We start from the raw sequence: 20038 nt of genomic DNA, 5'->3' as shown, positions 1-20038 counted from the left end.
GTGTCTATTTGAGGAAATTGCTTGAAGGAAATAATGGCAAAAAAGAGGATGAAATGTTCTTGTGAAGGTGCAAGTGTCCTGAGCTCTGAGGGAAGATGCCAATGTAACATGGCTCTGCCAGCTTTTTATTATTTGCATAGTATATGGATGATAGGGATGTATTTTTCACCATGTAAAGGGATTTAGCTGGCTTGGTAAATATCTAAACTTAAAGGGGTACTCTGGAGAAGAAAAATGAGCTTTTAAATCATCTGGTATCATAAAATTATACAAATTTGTAAATCTGTAAAAAAAAAAAACAAGCCTTGCATCACCTGCTGTATGTCCTGCAGGAAGTTACGTGTTCTTTCCAGTCTCTCTGCTGCCATCTCTGTCCCTGTCAGGAACTATCCAGAGCAGGATAGGTTTTCTGTTGGAATTTGCTATTGGAAAGTTCCTGACATGGACAGAGCCCTGTGTCAGACTGGAAAGAATACACCACTTCCTGCAGGACATACAGCAGCTTATATGTACTGGAGATTGTGAGGTTGTTAGAAATCATTTAGAAGTCATTTACAAATCTGTATATCTTTCTGGCACTGGTTGACTTGAATTTTTTTTTTGGAGTACCCCTTTAAAGGAATTGTATCATGCATCGAAATTTTAGTGTCGACAATGAGATTCAAATCTTTAGACTGGAAATAATGTGTGTGTGTGTGTGTGTGTGTGTGTATACAAAATTAGGCTATGTTCACACTACGTAAAATAACGGCCGTTGTTTTCACTGGCCGGACTTTTGCGACCAAAACTACGGCCATAGAATTACGAGCGTACGGGCTAGTCATGAAACTACGGCCGTTGTTTAATTTTGCTTCCTAGCATGTTTATAAGCGGGATGAAATGGGTCATTTACTTTAAATACTGCACCCAGCCCGAGAAACCACTCAGAAATTTTTTTACATCAAAATCAAGTTTAATTCAGCAGATATAAGTTTTACGTTTGCGGCCGCATTGAAATCTACAGCCGTTGTTGCAGCATTACCGGCCGGAAATAATTGACATGTTTATTTTTCACGGGGACGTATAAACAACGGCCGTTATCTGATACGTAGTGTGCATTCAACGGCCATAGTTACATTGCATTGCAGTCATAATAGGGAACCTCAAAACAATGGCCGTAGTTTTACGGCGAGGACTACGGCCGTTGTTTTACTTAGTGTGAACATAGCCTTACAGTGGTTCCTCGGTGTAAGAGTAACTTGGATTGAGAGCGTTTAGCAAGAATAGCTCACAGTTTTCAAAGTCGTAACTTAATTTAAGAGCATTGCTTTGGTTTAAGAGCTCCCTGTACTAGGTTGGGGGGGGGGGGAGGGGCATGGTCTGCATAGCGGGGTCTACAGCCCTGTACTTTGACCCAGGAAGTCTCCCTCACCTTCCAAATAATGGCAGATCCACTTCAGGCTGGGGCTCACATCAGGGGACAGGAGTGTGGAGGTAATCTCTCCATAGCTGTAACCCCTCTCTCCCTGGACAGAGAGTGCTGCATGTATGTGCCCATATATTCCCTGCTCATTCCTTCATGCTCCCTGCAGTCTCTGTCAGCCCTTGTGTGTTCCATCCTCTCCATTCCTGCTATAATGTGCCTGCACTCACACTCAGCTATACACACTGCTGCTACAATGTGCCTGCACTCACACTCAATTATACACACTGCTGCTATAATGTGCCTGCACTCACACTCAGCTATACACACTGCTGCTATAATGTGCCTGCACTCACACTCAATTATACACACTGCTTCTATAATGTACGGCACCATTCTATTAACTGGCATCGGGCCTGATGGTACGTTCGCTTTAAGCCTAAATGGTAGGCATTAGAGTTGAGCGAACTTCAAGTGTGCTCAAGTTTGTCCGAACCTGAGCATGCGTCATTTGATTCCCGACATCTGATGGAAGTTGCATGCAGCTTTATGAAGCCTTCGAAAACATGGATACAGCCAGAGGACTCCTTATGGCGGCATCCAACTTCAGCAGCCACCGGTAATGAAATGCTGCATGCTCAAAGTTTACTTAACTCTAGTGGGCATCCCCTTTAAATTCCACACTCTCCTTTAACTCTTTCTTGGCCTGTGCAGCAAAGCTGTCCATTTTACCATTCATTAGCTCTGGCTGTGTGATATTTTCAAAGGCGAATGGCAGATTCCCAAAAGTGACTTTTCTGTGTGTGTGACATGATGTAAGACTAAAGGTCCAATTACACACACAGATGTATCTGATGGCCATTGAAGCCAAAGCCGGGAACAGTTGATAAATGAAAGACTGAGATTTCTCCTCTCTTCAGATCCGTTCCTGGCTTTGGCTTCAAAAATCTGTCAGATAATCTGTGTTTGTAATAGGGCCTTAAATCAGTACAACAGTAGCAAAGCCAAGTGAAGCTATCAAATCAGTCCAAGCCATAGAAAGTGGCAAACTCAGTACAGACCTTTTTGGAGTTAATAGTCAAGGGGTCAGCAGTAAAAGTCTGCTGCCATTGTGTGGAAAATATCTAAGGAACCAAATGAGGAGAAGGTTCCACATAAGAGCATGTGGACATTGTAGAGGAGGCTGTACTTCTTGGAACTCCTCTAAAAGCCAGAACAAAGAGCCGTTCTGATGCCCTCATGTCATTCATGGATACAATGGAAGGGCGTTCCTCTGAATCTCTGCCATGCATTTTCCCGCAGCCGCTATAACCTGAGAATTGTCTGGTCAGAGAAGACTACCTCACCGTACGTAGCCGCCTGCAGGAAGCCAGAAGGGATTGTCTCTAATAAAATCTGTATGGTTTAGACTCTCCGCACCTAGTGGCACATTGGTGCTAATCAGAACCTATCTGCTGTCTTACAATCCTAAAACGTACTTCTCGTTTCAAATTTTTGGTTACACTGATAGCCTATAATCAGGGCAGACCATCACTGGGTGCTGACAACCAGCACCCCTGTCGATCAGACATAGATGGCCTTTCCTGAGGATACAAGGTAGTGACAAGGGGATTTTTGGCTTTCACTATTGTTACTCATCCCCTGAGAGCACTCTCCATTTCAGGGTGGGACCCAAGCTAGGTTGTTTCTCAGCAGTAGACATACTGGGACTTAAGGCCCTATTACATGAAACGATTATCTGCCTTTACAGCTGATTATTTGTCTTGTGTAATAGGAGACAACAATCGGCCGACATGAATGATGTCTGATGATCATTGTCTGTCGTTGTCTTTCAACATGTTCAAAGACAAACAACTAAGATAGCAATAATATGCTGCCCTCGCTCCGCAGAATAGGAGCTGCGGCTGCAGACCACTGCTATCTTCTACGGTCTGTTCATACGATCTAGCAATCACCCAGGCAGCCCCGCAGCTACCACCTGCCCCCGGCTCTTACCTGCTCGCTGCCGATGTGTGTAATAGCGCCGGCAGCGAGCGGGGAACCAGGTGCAAACGAGTGCTGACAGCCATATAACAGGGGCTTTACTTTCCCTTACTTTTCTAGCCTATCACAGCACGACATCTTCTGATAGCTATATCATTCCATAGTGCTGGTAAAGTACACTGTTCTGAAATGACTCGTATTCTGCTGGGGGACTCGACTTAAGATAGCACGTAGTGGAAGAAGGGTTTATTGATGCATAGAGTTTGCAAGGTGCTATGTGAACAGAAATGAAATAACTGCAACACAGCAAGAAAGTGGTTGCTCTAAGCATCAAACTGCTGCTGAGGAGAGGGAAGCCTTGATTTACATTTCAGGGACATTGTAAGACCTTTGGAGCTTGGAGAGAGGCTCACAGATTGCAGGTACACAGCCCAGGCTCTCTTTCTCTCTCCTGTGGACAGCAGATTGCAGAGCAGTGAGACATCTAGTGGCCAGGGCAATAGAGGGTGTAAGAAGTAATTTTTGGGAAATGGAGTCATTTACAAATATTTTACAGATCACATTGCCAACAAAGAGAAGGAAGCTTCTGAGAACATAAGTGACCGTTTAGGATTAGGTGTTGTAGCTTTAGTAAAGGTCAGTTTATAAGAATATGCTGATAACCGTGTACATCATTTTTGGCTCACAGTGTTTCCATTTTTCTGTGTTTAGGTTGGATGGAGCACTGCACGGGATTATTATACCTTTTTGTGGTCTCCTATGCCTGAAAACTATGTTCCGGATTCAACTCATAACTGCGTGTTAACTTTTCAAGGTAAGAACGTGTAGCAAAAACCTTACAGCGTGTTTGTCATATACTATCTGCTGTAAGAATTGCAGGTTTTCCTGTGTACTCTATTGTGGATACTATATAAATTGCATCTTATTAGGCTCAGAGGGTGTCACTTTAACGTCCCAGTTCCAAGGTCTGTCCTATCCACAACTACATGTTTCAATATTCATTATTTGTCCATTTTATGTATGATTAGTGACTGTGCGAGGTAAGCGTTCTCATTGTAGTGAATGAGACAAGACTGCTGCAATACCTTCTACAGCCACTCTAGTCACTCTAGCTCATGAGTCTCCAAACTGCGGCCCTCCAGCTGTTGCAAAACCACAATTCCCATCATGCCTGAACAGCTAAAGCTTTGGATTTGGCTGTCCAGGCATGATGGAAAATGTATTATTGCAACAGCTGGAGGGCCCAGTTTGGAGAACCATGCTCTAGCTTATTATAGAGGCATTATTGCATCTGTATTATACCCTCAATTCCTGGCCCAACTACAGGTCTGATGACCCAAACTGGCAAAACTCAGTTTGGGTCATGAGACTTGTGATAGAGCCCGAACTTGTGGCCATAACATGATGCAAAAAGGTCATCAAGTTCAACCTATAACACAGTTTTGGGAATTAAAACCCTTGATCTGCTTTTGTTTTACCAGACTAGCTTACTGTATAGCAGTTTTTCTACATGGTGACATTGGCAGTATTGCTTGGATAGTGCCATACTGTGTAAGAACCTGCTTCACACATATCGGATCCGCAGCAGATTGTCATGCTGCGAGTTTGCAGCGAAATCAGCTGCGGATCCTGTACTGTGAAGCTCAATGGGTCCCATACATGCAGCGGATCCGCTGCCTGCATGGGACCCGGCCCCTTTAACCCCTGCGCCCCGGCCCCCTTGAACCCCCGCACTGCCCGCATGCCCGATCGCCGCCCCAGCCCCCCCCTCATGCCCGATCGTCGTTCCGCCTCCCCCCCCCCTCCCCGCACGCCTGATTGCAGCCCCGACCCCGAGCATACATCACCTGTTCGGGCCGTGGCTGTGTGATGCTCCCGGCTCCCCTCGCTGCCCACCAGCATCAGTGTTGCCGTGCAGGGGAGCCGGGAGCATCACACAGCCACGGCCTGAGCAGGTGATGTATGCTCGGGGCCAGGGCTGCGATCGGGCATGTGGGGGGCCGGGGTGGCGATCGAGCGTGCGGGGAGGGGGGGGGGCAGGCAGCCGATCCGCTGCATGTATGGGACCCATTGAGCTTCACAGTACAGGATCCGCAGCTGATTTCGCTGCAAACTCGCAGCATGAAAATCTGCTGCGGATCCAGTAGGTGTGAACACACCCTTAAGGGGAATTCTAAACCTACTCTGCATTTTCTTTATCCATTTCCAGGGGGAATAACAGAGGCACAACATAACCCATAGTTATAAGGGAATATGCTCCAATATAGTTTGTCCTTTTAAAGGGGTTATCTAGCGCTACAAAAACATGGCCCTTTCTTTCAGAGACAGCCCCACTCTTGTCTCAGCTTGGGTGGGCTTTTGCTGCTCAGTTCCATTGAAGTGAATAGAGCTTAATTGCAATCCGCACCTGAACTGGAGAGAAGAGTTGTGTTGTAACTGAAAGAAAGTGGTCATGTTTTTGTAGCACTGGATAACCCCTTTAAATATTTACCCAAACATATTGCGATGTCTCATTGATAAGTCTGACTCTACAACTAACATGTTTAAATGTAATTTTTCTTGCCTCCAAATATTTCTTTTAGTTTGATCCATAGAAGCCCAATACAAACATTAACTTTATTACCCCAGTAATAGGTTTTATGTTCTTGTCTGTTGTATGTACTTGGCTTGGGATGCCTGTATCTCCCAGGGTAATTCACCTGTCTGCCGAGCAGTTCAGCACAAGTCCTGTGTGGTTGTCCAATAGCAGCTGGGTGCTTCCACCTGTATAAACTAGCAGCTAGGCCATAAACCGGAGCTCGGGTGGATACAGAGTGCACTCCATTTGGTCGCCAGCAAAACAAAACAGTTTTATGAAGTTTTGTGTAAAATGTCCATATGAGACCTACATGAGCCAAGTTCTAAAAGCAAGCTTTTACTATCAAGCACTAAAACGGTAGCAATCTCCACATCTACAACTTGCAGCTGACCCATAATGCTAAAAAGTTTCTAATAACATGGTGCACAGAGTCAGATTGTTTCCTTATAGCTGGTCTACCATGAATTAGGCTGTGCTCACATCACTTAGCACTAAGGCAATGTTCCCACAACGTGTTTTTGGCATGTATTATGAATCAAGATATGTATGGAGAAATGCCTGGAATACACATCCCATTGTTTTATGTAGGGATGGTCCAAACCTGCCAAGGTTCGGGTTCGTATAAACCCGAACACTCGGCATCAGATTCCCGCTGTCTGCCCACTCCTTGGAGCTGGCAGATACAGCGGGAGGAACGCCTGGAAAACTGGGATGCAGCCTATGGCTATGGCTGTATCCCAGTTTTCCAGGCGGGCCTCCCGCTGGATCCGCCCGCTCCACGGAGCGGGCAGACAGCGGGAGTCATTACCGAGGGTTCGGGTTCGTACGAACCCGAACCGAACTCTGTTCGGACCATCCCTAGTTTTATGCTTTATAGTTTTTTTTCAGTGCAGCACTATGCATGGAAAAGTGACTGATCTTGTGACATACATGGCAGAAATCTGAGGGTATACCTTGGATTTCTGCAGCAGATCCCATGCCATTGTATTTAGTTGGAAAATATGCTGTGGGAACATTGACTTATATACACTAGAAAAGCTCCAGGTGCATAAGATAGACGTTTCTATAGGACATCCATTTCCATACAGAGGAAAAAAAATTGCCTTCATCAGGCCGGTATTTGTAATCGTGTAGAAGCTTAAGCCATTCTATTCAATGGTATCCAGTAATGTACTTTATGGGGGAGATTTATCAAACTGGTGTAAAGTGAAACTGGCTCAGTTGCCCCTAGCAACCAATCAGATTCCACTTTTCATTCCTCACAGACTGTTTGAAAAATGAAAGGTGGAATCTGGTTGCTAGGGGCAACTGAGACAAATCTATTTTACACCAGTTTGATAAATCTCCCCCTATATGTTTAGATGTGTTCTTCTTCTTCTTTAATAACTGGGTTCTATAGGTTATGCATGCCGCTGTATATCATGATTTAGACCGCTCTCCGCTAAAGAGGTTTTCAAACATTCCTCTTCGCTATAAACTGCCTATGGACCTTGGTTAAGTGGCCACTGTGATGGCACTGTCCACTTCCCTGCTAGTCCGTCCAAAGCCCTCTTCAAACCCCCAACCCCCCCCCCCCCCCCGCCGTTGACGGTGGTCTTGAGCCTTATGGTACTTTTACACGGAGCGATAATTCGCACGATCGCACGATTAACGATTTTGAATGAACAATGTTTTTTTTTATAACGATCATCATTTAGACGGAACAATACATCGTGCGGAAAAATCGTAATGCGATCGTTTTGCCATCGCTTCAGCCAGTGATTTTCAACCAGTGTGCCGTGGCACACTAGTGTGCCGTGACACATGGTTGGGTGTGCCGCGGGGAAAGTTCCCCAAACTATGGTGCCCCTGTGAAACAGGAGAAAACAATGGGGAGAGAAACCTGGGGATGGGAGAGAAGCAGGGGGGAGAGAAGTATGGTGGAGAGAAGCACAGGAGAGAAGCATGGGGGAGAGAAGCACAGGAGAGAAGCACGGGGGGAGAAGTATGGTGGTGAGAAGCACAGGAGAGAAGTATGGTGGAGAGAAGCACAGGAGAGAAGCACAGGGGGGAGAAGAAAACAGGCCCAGGTTTCACACTGAGTTAGTATAAATACATTTAGAATCTATATTATTATTAACTATATGTATAATATGTACTGTTTTAGTGTCATTTTGTGCCATTTTGGTTGGTGGTGTGCCCCGGGATTTTTTAAGTATAAAAAGTGTGCCGCAGCTCAAAAAAGGTTAAAAATCACTGGCTTAAGCCTATCTCACACATAGGGGAAATTGTTGAAAGAATGTTTACACTGAACGATCTGCGAATTTTTTGCGATTGACCAACGATAATTTGAGAAAATGTTGAAAGATGAAAATGAACGTTTTCTCGCTCGTCGTTTGATCGTTTGCAGCATTTACATGTACGATTATCGTTCGAATTCGATCGTTATCGTGCAAATTCGAACGATAATCGTTCCGTGTAAAACGACCATAACTCTTCCACGTCTCTTTGCCCACAAACCTCTTGTGTAGGTTTGTGGGTCACCTGAGCCATGTTTGCACCTCGCTAAATGCTCTCCGTATAACAGTGCATACTGTTGTGACGCCGTAGTGGTGGAGTTGTGTTTTTCCTTCAATTTTGTGAAAGGCATTGTTGTGCAAAGGACTGGATGCAGGTATTCAGTGTGGCACAAGACAAATACCTCTCCTAGGGCCCTATTCCACCGGACGATTATCGTTCGCATAATCGTTAACGATCTCAAACGACCGCTACTGCGAATGACCCGAAAACGTTCACTCATTTCCATGGAACGATAATTGTTACTTATTACTTTTTTCTTTGCTATTTCTTCGCATCTACTGCGAATGACCGAACGAAGTCTTCTTCAATGTGAACGATTTGCAAACGTTTTGCGAACGAGCAACGATAAAAATAGCTCCAGGTCTTATAAAGCGATCAACGATTTCTCGTTCGGTCGTTAATCGTTAACTGCATTTCAACCGAACGATTATTGTTTAGATTCGAATGATTTAACGATAATCTGAACGATAATTGTCTGGTGGAATAGGGCCCTTAGATAGAGAGAGGAAATAGATTTATGTGTAGTACATTCTTTCTGTCTTTAAATATACAGGCTTATAGAAAGCGCATAAATAATAAGAAGGCTATAATAGTGGAAACAGTGGAAAAGTCTGGGAAATTAGATCCTGTAGCACTATGGCCCAGTTTCTCTTTCATTTTACCAGAGCTGGAAGCTGAGCTGTAATTGGTTGCTATGGGCAGTTTACACCAGTCTATATTTTACACCCTTTGATAAATCTCCCTCTATGTGTTAGTAAGATCTCTGCAGCTGTGCGAGGAACTACTTTCTTTGCAGGTCAGTAGAAGAAGACAGGAGAAGAGATACTGATAACTAGGTGCTGATACTAGGGAAATACAGCTGCTTCTTGGTCACATGACCACACTAGAAATAGGCTAAAAGGTCAAAAAGACACCGGAGATCGTCTGTTTTCTCATAGATAACTTAAAAATAGTGGTGTATTTTACACCAGAACTTATTTCTTACATTCCATGAAACTCCCCCCATAAACTGCCTATGTAGAAGAGCAAGATGTGGCAGTCATATGCACTGCAGCCCTTTTAGTAAACACATGAATTCCAATCCCTTGAGTTTTTGTATATGCTCGCTCCATATCCCTATATGACTTTCATTAAGGTTGCAGTTCCTGTATTCTGCTACGAGTCCGCTCTGTTTCCCTTATGGAGCTCTATGAATGAACGGAGGGCCCAGCTGCATTTATGAATAAAACCTAACTTGGACTGACAAAGCGCACCAGTCCTTGTGGAAGCACATGGCCAGCGATTGTGATTCTGTGAATGTGGTGTTTTCTGAGATCCAGCAGGCGAGGAGCTCACATTCCTAAACCTGATCCACTGTTGATGGAGAGACTGCAGTTTCCCTGTTTGAATAGCTGCTGCGTAAGTGTCCTGCTCCGCCGGTTTGCGCAGAAAGCTTGTGATGTAAAAACGTCCAAAAAGTACGCAGAAAGCAAAATGTGCTAAAGAGCTTTACTGCATTCCAGAATAAACATTTGTGTAACTACAACCCAAAGTACCTGGTTCCTCCAGCAGCAATGTTATTTCAACTTCTTCCAGTCCATCACATTTATTCCCTGTGCCGGAGCCCTCCAAATCTAGACTGTCCGCACACCCCCTGCTTTATAACTCTTACTAAATCTTTAGAAGACTGGTTTATATGTGTATTTATAGCAGTGCCTGGGTTAATGTTGCTTACTTGGAAATTGTTTTCTAACTAAGATAATGTTGTGAATTTGCAGACATGGAAAACTAGCTGGAAAGTGTTCTAGATCGGTTCTGTGTACACTGTATAGTACAACAAACACCAATCCTTTGTGTAGCTGATAATAAAGGAAGTTCGTTGCTGGTGCACTTATTTCCCCCAAAAGCATATTTATTCTGGTGACAACAGGGTCATAGAGGCGGGGCCTAGGGCTGCAACTCTTCTCTGTGCCTCCTCCCTGCCTCTGTGCATTTCAGCTACTTCCCTGGGCTAGATTGTGTCTCCCAGGATTTCTACAGTGAAAGGAAACATAATTCAGCCTTGGGAAGTAACTGCATATAGGTGCGGAAATGGCACATAGAGTCGCAGCCCTAGGCCCTGTCTCTTTGACCCTGCTGCCACCAGAATAAATGTGGGCACCAGTAAGGATTTTGACAACATATGCACTTCTTTTATTATGAACTAAACAAAGGTACCAGAGGTTTGCGTTGGGGGGGAGGGGGGGGGGGAACAGTTCACTTAAATTACTGATACTAAAATGTGAAATGTACAAAACTTTGTTGCTTTTTCATCTGATATGCATTTAACCTGTTTTAGATATGTTTTATGGCTCACAATATGAGGTGGTGTGGTTTAAAAAGAGTAGTAAAATGCACTAAGTCTACAGATGACACCAAAGTTATTTTTAAGTTTGCCAGACATTTATAACTGTTCCTTTTCTTGTTCGTGTCTTTAGGATACTATCTTCCAAGTGATGATGGAGAATTTTACCAGTTCTGTTACGTGACCCATAAGGGAGAAATACGTGGAGCAAGCACTCCCTTCCAGTTTCGCACTTCGTCTCCTGTGGATGAACTGTTAACCTTGGAGGATGAAGGGCATTCAGACATGTTGGTGGTAACAACCAAGGCTGGTCTGCTGGAGGTGTGTATAGAATCTATATTATCCTATGGGAAATGCTGTTTTTTTATTTGGATGGAATGGGACATCTTACCTTCACAGCAAGCTCCAAATAACAACTTGGTATAACACGTTATTGTTATTGGGGACCTGCCATTATTATTTATTATCTTATATTGGTACAGGTTTTGAAACTCTGTTCTATTGAAGTAAATGGAGCTGAAATGGAATACCACACACAACCTGAGGATAGGGGTGGTGCTGTCTTTGCAAAAGAAGTTACTGTGCTTTTTCTAATGGACAACCTATTTAAAGCGAATGTACCTGATGGTACATTCGCTTTAAGTATTGCCCATGGATAGAACAGCGCCGCTGCGGCAACTTAATGGAGCAGGGTCATAGGGGGGCGGGGGTTTCCTTTCACTGCGGGCCGGGCCGGCCCGCCTCCAGTGCTTTACCCCTGGCCTTGTGCCAGTGAATAAAACTGTGCCGTACACAGGCACCGGCTGTGGTTCAAAAGAAGGACCGTGGCCCGGCTTTCCCGTGCCGGTGCCGTTCTATCCATGGGCAATACTTACAGCGAATGTACCTGATGTCACATTCGCTTTAAAGGGTTTTTTTAAATTATAGGGGACAAGTAAGAGACCTTGAGTGGTCTGACCTCTGTTCCCCCCAACACTCTCCATATCAGCTCTCTGCTCTCTTGTTTTAAATACAGCCACGAGTTAGCACGTGATCTGCAGCTCTATCCATACTCTATGGAGCTGCCGGAGAGAGTACAGCACTCTGCTCTTTCTGGTGGCCCCATAGAGAATAAATAGAGTTGCTGGTCTTGTATCAACCCGTGGCTGTATTTAAAACAAGGGAGCTGGGGCCCAGTCTGGAGATTGCCAGAGGGTTCAGAGTTTGGACATTCCCCCCCCCCCCCCCCCCCCCCCCCCCCCGCAGTCTCTTACTGTGGATAGGGGCAAGTAAGTTTTAATCCGAGAACCCCTTTAAAGATAGCATCCTGCACTTCCCTGTGCCATAAACATATAAAAAAAAAGTAGGAGAATCAAAAACTTTCTAATAAACTTAAAGGGGTTTGAATTGATAATTTATCATGTTTCCGGGGCTATGGAGAACATAAGAGAGGTGTATACATATCTGTCCCGCTCCACTGCAGCTGCTGGTTCCCAGGCCACCTAGTGTCTGCCCTTGTCCTCCTCTTTATAACCTCAGCTAATGTGCTGCGCAGACAGAAAATGGCCGCTTATAATAGACAGATCTCAAAGTGTGGATTTTGTGTAATAGTTAGAAGGTCCCACCAATAACAGACTTCCCATTCACATGGCAAGGTCGTAAGGTCTGATAACCACCACAATCGGGGGTCCTGAGTCTTGAGAATAGAATAGTTGGATCCTCAGTGGTCATACACTTTTTACCTATTCTATGGCATAAGTGTTGTCGGTGGGATATATATGTTACATTATATTACTTTAGTTGGTTAGCTCTACCTGATGGATGTCGTATGGTAGTAGCTGTCCTACCTCACTGTATTGGGAATGATAGATCTGTGAGCATCGCTAATCTTTTCTCTGTATAATTTCAGCTAAAAATAGAAAAGACTATGAAAGAAAAAGAAGAGTTGCTGAAGATAACCAATGTACTGGAGAAAGAGACCACCCAGCTTAGGGAAGAGGTGGAAAGACTGGAGAGTGCCCTGGCACGTGAACGAGAGCTGTCTGACCAGCTGGTCGCCGAGCGTGATGTAAGTTTGATGTAGAGATGTTACATTTTGTGATTCTCAGAAACATTTCAGGCAACCATGCCCTTATTCATAGTCTTCTCCATAAAGGCAGAGTTGTCAGAAACATGTATGTGATCTTCTCTGCAGGATTTTACCTTCTTGTGAATAAATATTTTGTACCTGACTCACCTCTAGTGCTGGACCTCCATCTTGCCATTGCATTATAGAAATGATACAGAGCATCTTTTAGATGTCCATGGTAATATACTTCTGCCAGTGTCATTTTACTCCAAAAGCATGCTCTGTACTCAGTCTGGCAAGGGTGAAATTACCTGAACCTAGTCATTGGACCAGGCCTGTTCGTACACCTATACATTGGCGTCCTATTTTGACTTGCCGATATATATATATGCCACAGAGGGCACAGTTTTTGTTTAACTCAGTTTTTATTGATATTTTCAGAAAAAATTAACAATAAAGCACACAGGCCTAATCACCCACCCAGCCCATCATTTAATATCTTACCTGTACTCAACAGCCATATGACGTCTTTGACTGGAAAGAAGTGCAAAATTATTTGTTATGTTCAACACAGGCTAAAAGTCCTGAGAATGCAACTAGAAATGAGGGAATTTACAGTACAAACAATGCAAATCGCTTTGTTAGCTCAGCAATCTGCTTATGGGCCTGCTGCTTTTGAAATCCATGCTGCTTTGTGCTGCTCCACCCTGGGTACCTGGAAATGCTGGATCCAGTCCTGGGAACTAGCTATTCCAGGCACCTGGGGCGGAGCAGCATGGACTTCAACGGCAGGTATGTGATTCGCTTCGTTTGTACTGTAAATTCCCTCATCTCTAAACACAACAATGTCCAGAAAGGGATCACAATTCTAATTTGAACCCAACCTAAGGGCCCTATTCCACCGGACAATTATCGTTTGCATAATCATTACCGATTAACGATCTCAAAAGACCGCTATTGCGAAAGACCTGAAAACGTTCACTCATTTCCATGGAACGATAATAGTTACTTATGATCGTAATTGCAATCGTTTCTTCTTCGCTATTTATTCGCTATTGCGTTCGTATCTATTGTGAACGACCGAACGACGTCTTATTCAATGCAAAAGATTTGTGAACGTTTTGCAAACGAGCAACGATAAAAATAGGTCCAGGTCTTATAAAGCGATCATTGATTTCTCGTTCGGTCGTTAATCGTTAACTGCATTTCAACCGAACGATTATCGTTTAGATTCGAACGATTTAACGATAATCTGAACGATAATCGTCCGGTGGAATAGGGCCCTAAGAGACCTCATACAATCACAGAATTTGTGTGCTGAAAGGAATCGCGGCCACTATTATTGACATACATTGAATATTTGACATAAAGTCTAGAAAATATGTGCCATTTTTTCATTTCTTCTTGCTAATATAACGCCAACATTCTGCACTGGACATAGGTTGTAATCGCTTCTTCATCTTGCATATCTCTTCATATAAGACGTTCCATACTTTATGTGTGTGTGTGTATATATATATATATTATATATATTATATTATACACTGAATGTGAATATTGGAAGTACAGATATACTTTTTTTTTTCCGTCTTCAATGTTCCTTTATCTTAATGCATGCCAACATTTGCCTCAAACAAATGAGTGCATTTGTTAGGGAAATTCTTACTGAAGTCAGATTTGGTTATGAACCATTATAGGGAATATTCATTCTCGTATGCTAGAAACAGTGCCCGATGTGACCAAAAGAAACATATATTCTACAAGGGTAAAATCCAAGTATAATGTCCAACCTTTAATTCTCTGAAAACTCTCAGCAAGTGGATACGAATCCTCCGGTAGAGTTTGTTCATGGTCTTTCTCAGAGGGTGTGCTGCTTTTCTTTGAAGCCCCGACTTGAGCTGAATGAGATGATGACAAGCTATATAGTATAAGGTGCATGAGTTGTGTGTTTACAGAGTACAGGTTAATTCTATTAACCTCCAGCCACTTTGGCTTTTATGTTGTAAAACTATTAGAAAGCTTCAGGATTTTGGTACCAGGCTTGGATCACAACCATTTCCAGATGTACTCCCATGGGGCGAGAGGTTGCTAGCAGGAAGGTTTTCAAGCATTACACCGGTGCTATGTTGCCTGTGGTCTCAAGTTGCTGTGATACTACTGGGATGACTTGGTGAGTTTCATGTCAGAAGGAATGCTGGGAGTGGGAATGACACAACAGAAGGGGAGCTACAGGTTGTAGACCACAGCAATAAAGCAAACCTATAGGGTGATTTACGATGTCTATTGTAGAGTACAGCAGTGATATATAGAGTAGACAAAATTAAAAGCTGGATTTATAAATAAAATCCTGACCTGAAATCTAGGATAACCTGTGAGAGTCCTGCTTACCCCGCCCAGATAGTGATTGACAGTCTTCTGTGTACACACGGATAAAGGTAAAGCTGTCCTAGGAGAAATTCAAGTCCAGATCCTTTAAGGCCAGGTTGACATAACGTAAGACACCGACCATTCTGTGACCCGGCTGGGTCACAGAATGACTGGTGTCAGTGAAGTTTATCTTGTTTATCTCATTTATTTAGAATTGGGATGTGGGAGCATTCGTCTGTGTCTGCATCCCAATTACCCATAGCCGACAATGTAAAGTGCGGTTGGAGCCACGCTCTACATTGTGTTAACTGTCAGTGCCAGTTTTCGCTGCAGCCGCTTGGTTTCCCGGTCGGAGTGTATACTATGTGTATACGCTCTGGCTGGGAATTCATTGACCTGCAATGTAAACTTTCAATGAATCACGGTCTGTGTTGCAATTTGTAACAACTGCCGTGGTTAGTTGAAAATTTAGGTTGTGCTAACATAGCCTCAATGTGTCTATCTATCTATCTATCTATCTATCTAGATTTATGTTTTGTGTTAGATATTTGTGGGGTTTACAAGAAGTATGCAAAAAGTTAAAAGCAAGTTTGACTGCACTACAGACTACATAGAGCATGTAGTCTGTTACCATAGAGACATATTGGTGTGCACACAAGCTGGAGACATTATAACTGTAGATGATTTGTAATCAAGTCTATATGTTATTCTTTCGCAATAATTAGCAATCTGGTAATATAATATTAATGAGCCTTCTGCTTTTTATAGGATGGAAACATCTGGTGGTAACCCTGTGGTTCTGCTGTCAGCGGATTATAGCCACCGTTTATAGGCGCCAGTATTAAGCCTAGGCAGAGCTGCACAGACTGCAGACATGCCGCTAGCACATCACAATAACCTTGATCATGTTTTAATAGATCTGATAAGGTTTTGGGAGATTACTAGATAAGCAGGTCACTATTATAATTGGTGAAAACTGGAGCTTTGCTTTTAGAGGCCGTCACCGCTGCTTCTGTAGCATCGTATATGGATGGATATGGCACACACCAGTCCCTGTCCTCCAGTGCTGTAATCTGAGGAGATGCAACCTGTTCAGAAGTTATTTGCAACTAGAAATTCTTGCATGTGAATGTGCATTTACTTTGGGATTGACCAATAATTATTGTCCACATTACTAAATAGAATCTAAGGGGTTCAGTTCTCCAAGCGGAAAAAGTGATGTGATTTTATTCAACAGGTTAGTCCTATTACAACATATTTATATACTGTTTGTTTTGTGTTGCTACCTTTCGGCACCCCATGATTGTGATGCTGGGGTGCTGTTAGAGACTTGACAGGATTAGCTTTCATTTAATTCACTATATGCAGTGGTTGCTTTTGACTGGAGCTATGTAAATAATATTATTATTATTATTATTATTATTAATATTATTAGCACCACCTTCACAGACAAACCTGGTGTTTGCACGCCAAGCAATATCAATGTGTGCCTGGGCGTACTTCGTGAAAAAGGTGCGGATTTTTGCAAAAAATGTCACCTTTTTCATGAAGTATAGGGCATACTTCATGAAAAAGGTGACATTTTTTGCAAAAATCCGCACCTTTTTCACCTGATGGGAAAAATCATAGCAAAATACAGAGCTGGTGCAGATTTATGCACCTGTCTTGTAGCATCCATGGATCCACCAGACTTAGTAAATCTGGCTTGGGGGCCCAGCTTAAATCCCCCCTTTGTGTCTTTCATTTATGCAAATGAGCAGCAAGTGCCCTTAGGGTGGAACCAGCCCCCTCAAGTGCCCACAGGGTGAGGCTGATTGCCAAAGTACCCAGCAATTTTATTCCATACAGCACACAAGCTGTCAATCCAATGCAAGACGAGGAGGAGGATGCAAGAAGTGTTAGGAGAGGTGAATCCTGGGAACCATAGTCGTACACACAGTGAGGGGACAGTATATAGCTGGTCCACTGCACTGAAAAAGAGTTTCTAAATATTTGCCAATGACCTGCATGGGCTATAGTATACAACAATAGTATAGAGAGCATATATATGTTAATGTCACCAAAGCTATGTGCATATACCATTTTTCAAGTATGTTCTGCACGCCTGAATCTCATAATAAACTTCCACCTCCAGGACATTTTGCATTAAAAATAAAGACTGGCGTAACACAAAGTAAAGTCTCAATAAATTTGAGCTCCAAATCCTCAACTTTGCTTCAAATTGTAGTTGATAAAGCTCTGACAACCTACAGCCACCTCTAGGGGGAGCTCAATTCTTACATATTATACAGTTACTGTCAAGCTGCAAGATGTCCATACAGTCAGCTTCCCCTAGTGGAGAGTTTGGGCTAATCCTTCCTGAAGTAGAAGTAGTTTTATTACCTGGTGCCGAAGCAGTACATAACACATCAACCCTTGTACTGAATACCGATCCATTGTCTACCTGATGGCTGCAGCAGTCTGTTTTTTTTTTGTTCAGCTTCTCCTTTGCTTACAGGTTACAAGAAGTTTAGGGAGTTTTTTAGGATTTTATTTAATTGTTACAGCTCTATAAGTAACTAATGAGAATAATAGCGTGCGGCCATGTCATAAATTACCTCTGACTTTTATGAGTAAGTGTAAATTTATATTCCTCCAGCTGTAAAGTTCCTTGCACAATATCAGTGTGTGCACAGTGCATGAAACAGTAGTGTGATAATAAAGGTAATAGCACAACACTGCTACTGTGGGCACCATGTTAATCATTTCTGCACACTGTCCACAGGATATAGAGCCGCAGGTTATAGCCGCTGGAAAATGGCTATTACAACAAGGAAGCGATAGAAGGCAAAAATTCCGCACTATCCTGCCTCCTCATTGGCCGAGACAGACTGATAGCTTACCTATACTGGGAACAGCGCCATCCGATTGTTACTTTAACTCTGCTTTACAATGGAATAGCGTGCAATAAACAAAGTCATCCGTCAGCCCAGGACTCTCTTAAATGTGATTTATCGCACGGCTGACGTCAGGGCTGATAAGGCAGGGGGTGACTATAATGGCTTCTCTTCTTTCTTATGGCACCCTTCATATTTAACAACATACAAAGGTAAATTTGCACTAATAGGACTGGAAATGCCATTTGCTTCAACCTTTATTGGTATAAAAGGTGTTTCATGGCAGTAAATGGGTAAATGCTGTTAACAATTAAAAGGAGTGCTCAGACATGTATAGGTAGGCTCCAGCCAGTTATAGTAGTGCTTGAAAACAGGGCCTTCTTTTACTACACTGGTAGGCAGCCATTAATTCAGGTAACGTTCAAATCTATAAAACAACTTAGAAAGTATTCACATATAGATCATCGAGCCGTCTCTGTTCAGTCTATATGACTTCAGCCTTTCTGATACTAGGTTGTGTGTATGTATATATATATATATATATATATATGCTTTACCGTTCCATATCTCTCCCCTCTTTATTAAATTATATCCTTAGGGGACGTTCAGATGACGGAATCCGGGCGCATAACCCACCGGGCGCCCGCACGCATTTCCATAGACTCTATTCTAGACTCAGATTCCGTAGTCTTACATTTGTAATTTCCTTAACAAGGTTGCACAGGCACTTAACCACTACCCCCCATATACTTTATCCTTCCTCACGTCTCTCTTCTTTACTGACATGTAGGATAGACATGATAGAATTTATTTTGTTCTGTGTCTTTGCTGTATCTTTTGGCATACTATGATGCAGATGGATGTTTTTGTGAAGCTAGCTTCTATTATTTTGATGTAACCAGTTGCCTGATGAAGGTCAGTATATGACAGCTAGTGCAGCGCCCACGTGGGTTGTTGTACATTGTGCGGCCCTTTAACTCTGGCCAGCCACAGGCAAAAGAGCATTTCTAGGAACAGGTGATATGTGGCCAACAATGATGCATTGAGTGGGCTGTGCGATTACAGAAGTCAAGTAGATTATAGAATCCTGCACCCGGCAGGAGGGAAATTGAGTCCCAACGTACCTCTCCCCATGCCCGTGGTGAGCGGTGGGACCAGCCATGGGACCCCCGCCGGGATGCCCCCCTCCCCCAAAATGTGATGATGGGGGGGCCTGTTCCTGGATGATGGACCTGCAGCTGAGCCAATCAGTGACTGGAGCGGCGTCCCACCCCAGTCACTGACTGGCTGAGTGGCCAGTCAATCAGCTGGGTCTTAGCTGTGTCAGCTCCAGAGATCCCAGAGCCCTGTGGGGGTCCTGTGTGCGACTGGCCCTGCTGCTCACCGCAGGCATGGGGAGAGGTAAATTAGTACTTGTTATCAATTTCCCCCCCTGCCAGCTGGCGGATTTTATAATCCACCGGACTGTTCCTTTATTCATGCCTTGGGAAGGCACAGCAAACGAGCAATGATCACAAAGTTTGGCGCACACTTGCTGTAGCCCATCGGCACGTGGTTAAAGGGCCCTGAGGTTATTTTCACTTCTGCGTCTGGTTTTCAAATGCGCGTTGATTTCAGTGCGTTAAATTTTGTCTCAATTTTCAGTTTGCGTCCACCCTCCCCCTTTTGTTCTTCTTTTTTTCAATGAGAAAAAGTTACATGTGCTAAATGTCTTTTTTAAGTAAATTTTTTTATTGTACGTTCAGAATTTTCCATGATATGTCTACAGTAACAAATGTAAATGGAATAGCGTTCCCTTTGCTTTTCTTGTGTGTCAATTTGTCATTCATTAAGTCAGATGACAATACGCAGACGTGGACCTAGCTTATTACAGCATGATAGGATTATTACATATGACATCAGA

The 20038-nt window shown here is 43.4% G+C and overlaps 1 protein-coding gene across 1 annotated transcript in view; it reads left to right on the top strand.

Moving 5' to 3' along the window:
- The window catches only part of TAX1BP1 (Tax1 binding protein 1), a 73846-nt gene that overhangs the window by 11423 nt on the left and 42385 nt on the right, over positions 1–20038 (top strand). Inside the window, exons 3-5 of the mRNA XM_069958741.1 lie at positions 4097–4199; positions 10979–11166; positions 12734–12892. Of these exons, the coding sequence (XP_069814842.1) occupies positions 4097–4199; positions 10979–11166; positions 12734–12892 (450 nt within the window). The remainder of the gene's footprint in view (positions 1–4096; positions 4200–10978; positions 11167–12733; positions 12893–20038) is intronic.

This window comes from Dendropsophus ebraccatus, chromosome 2 (genome assembly GCF_027789765.1).
Source record: "Dendropsophus ebraccatus isolate aDenEbr1 chromosome 2, aDenEbr1.pat, whole genome shotgun sequence".
Taxonomy (NCBI): Eukaryota; Metazoa; Chordata; class Amphibia; order Anura; family Hylidae; genus Dendropsophus; species Dendropsophus ebraccatus.
Note: the sequence above shows the minus strand (reverse complement) of the source record. Positions and strands in the feature narration are given on the sequence as shown.